This window comes from Wasmannia auropunctata, unplaced genomic scaffold (assembly GCF_000956235.1).
Source record: "Wasmannia auropunctata unplaced genomic scaffold, wasmannia.A_1.0 LD336043.1, whole genome shotgun sequence".
Classification (NCBI taxonomy): Eukaryota; Metazoa; Arthropoda; class Insecta; order Hymenoptera; family Formicidae; genus Wasmannia; species Wasmannia auropunctata.
In genome coordinates this window covers 1,104,935-1,107,080 of record NW_012026847.1, presented here as the reverse complement: position 1 = coordinate 1,107,080, position 2,146 = coordinate 1,104,935, and the positions used below count along the sequence as shown (strand labels likewise).

Here is a 2,146-nt window from a genome sequence, read left to right as displayed (position 1 = left end):
TTGATATTTCAAACGAATTGGAACGAACCCTAGTGATACTTAGTAGTAGTAGTAGCAGCAATAGACCGACAATAACCAGAGGGATGAAAAAACGTCCCTCAAAAATGAAGAAATTGATATTTCAAACGAATTGGAACGAACCCTAGTGATACTTAGGCTACGGTCCGATTCACGCTCGCAGCGCTCACTGTACTTACAATGCTCACGATTGGTCCGATTTGTTAACATGCTCAAAGCGCGTTAACGACAATTTCGTTTCGGACCGCTACAGAATAGGGGCCCAGATCACATAACCTGTGGATAATCACACATAACCTTTAAAGTGAAAATACAAAGAGGAAAATACAATAGTGAAAATAGCAATAACGAATAAAGTATATTCAATTGTGCAAAGTTCTATAAAGTTAATATTTATTTTATTTTTTCTAACAGCTGTAGCTACTTTCGCAGCTTCTGTTTGTGTTAATTGAAATTCCATAGCATTTCCAGTATCTTCAACGTATACTTTAAATGGCACACAACTCATTTTTGATTAAATGTTTTGATACTCTTAAAACTGAAATGTCTTTCAATACTCTAGCTGCGTGATATCTCGTCCGTTTGCCGACCGTTAACCGTTTGTCGTGCAAATGACGTAAATGCTCACGCTGACCCACCTCCGAAGTATGGTCGCCGTGAGCACGCGACGTCACAAATTCGTGACGTCACTTCGCTTACAGAAAACGCTCAGGGAGCGAATCGGACCAATTGTAAATACGATAACAGCGCTGTGAGCGTGAATCGGACCGTAGCCTTAGTAGTAGTAGTAGCAGCAATAGACCGACAATAACCAGAGGGATGAAAAAACGTCCCTCAAAAATGAAGAAATTGATATTTCAAACGAATTGGAACGAACCCTAGTGATACTTAGTAGTAGTAGTAGCAGCAATAGACCGACAATAACCAGAGGGATGAAAAAACGTCCCTCAAAAATGAAGAAATTGATATTTCAAACGAATTGGAACGAACCCTAGTGATACTTAGTAGTAGTAGTAGCAGCAATAGTAGTTCCAGTAGTCAAAAAAGGGCTAAAAAGAAGAATTCATTAAAAAAGTAAGTACAGTGAAGAGCAATGAATCGCAGAGTCACATAGACTAGTGATTTTACCGACGTGTTTGACTGGTCAGATACATGTCTGAAAAATCAGACACGTTAGTAAAATCATCAGTCTATGTGACTTTGCGATTCATTTATTTCATTGCTCGTCACTATAGGTACGTACAATCATGGACACATCGATTGGGACACTTTCTTTTTTATAGGTTTCAAAACGCACTAATATTTTGCAAATGCGGACCACGATTGATGTTATACTGTCTCTAAACTAAAGATAGTAACATCGTGGTTCGCATTTGCAAAATATTATTAGTTATCTGTAAAGTATGTATTATGTATATTAAATACATATTAGAAACCTATAAAAAAAGTGTCGCAACCGATGTGTTCACGGCTGTACATACATACATACATACATACATACACACATACATACTACATACATATCAGAGAGGATATATCCGAGAGCAGCATTGTTATGTAATTTGTATCCACTTCTTCAGAGAGCATTAATGCACGAGAGCATTTTAGCGTTACAGCCAAAAGGTTGATATGTCCGCTCTCGGATCCTCTCTGATACATACACACCATCAGAGATACTATATATAATTTTTTAAATTAAAATAAATTATTAATAGACGACTGGAATCTTCGGTCAGTGAGGAGAACAATGACACAGAAAACGAATCTATCCACCTGGAATCAGCAGGTAGTTTTATTATGTAATTTTTTTATATCAGATATACAAAATAGATTTTTATCCTTATTATAATATTAAAATTTGTTCCTCAAGCAGGTACGGTCGACCAGAGGGATGAAAAAACGTCCCTCAAAAAGGAAGAAATTGATATTTCAAACGAATTGGAACGAACCCTAGTGATACTTAGTAGTAGTAGTAGCAGCAATAGACCGACAATAACCAGAGGGATGAAAAAACGTCCCTCAAAAATGAAGAAATTGATATTTCAAACGAATTGAAACGAACCCTAGTGATACTTAGTAGTAGTAGTAGCAAGTCAATTAGACCGACAATAACCAGAGGGATGAAAAA

The 2,146-nt window shown here is 36.8% G+C and overlaps 2 protein-coding genes across 2 annotated transcripts in view; one reads left to right on the top strand and one right to left on the bottom strand.

Moving 5' to 3' along the window:
• Nucleotides 1-2,146, bottom strand: part of LOC105451855 — a 7,064-nt gene that overhangs the window by 2,280 nt on the left and 2,638 nt on the right. The gene's annotated exons all lie outside the window — the stretch shown is intronic.
• Nucleotides 1,766-2,146, top strand: part of LOC105451854 — a 1,651-nt gene continuing 1,270 nt past the window's right edge. Inside the window, exon 1 of the mRNA XM_011692547.1 lies at nucleotides 1,766-1,804. Coding sequence (XP_011690849.1) covers nucleotides 1,766-1,804 — 39 coding nt within the window. The remainder of the gene's footprint in view (nucleotides 1,805-2,146) is intronic.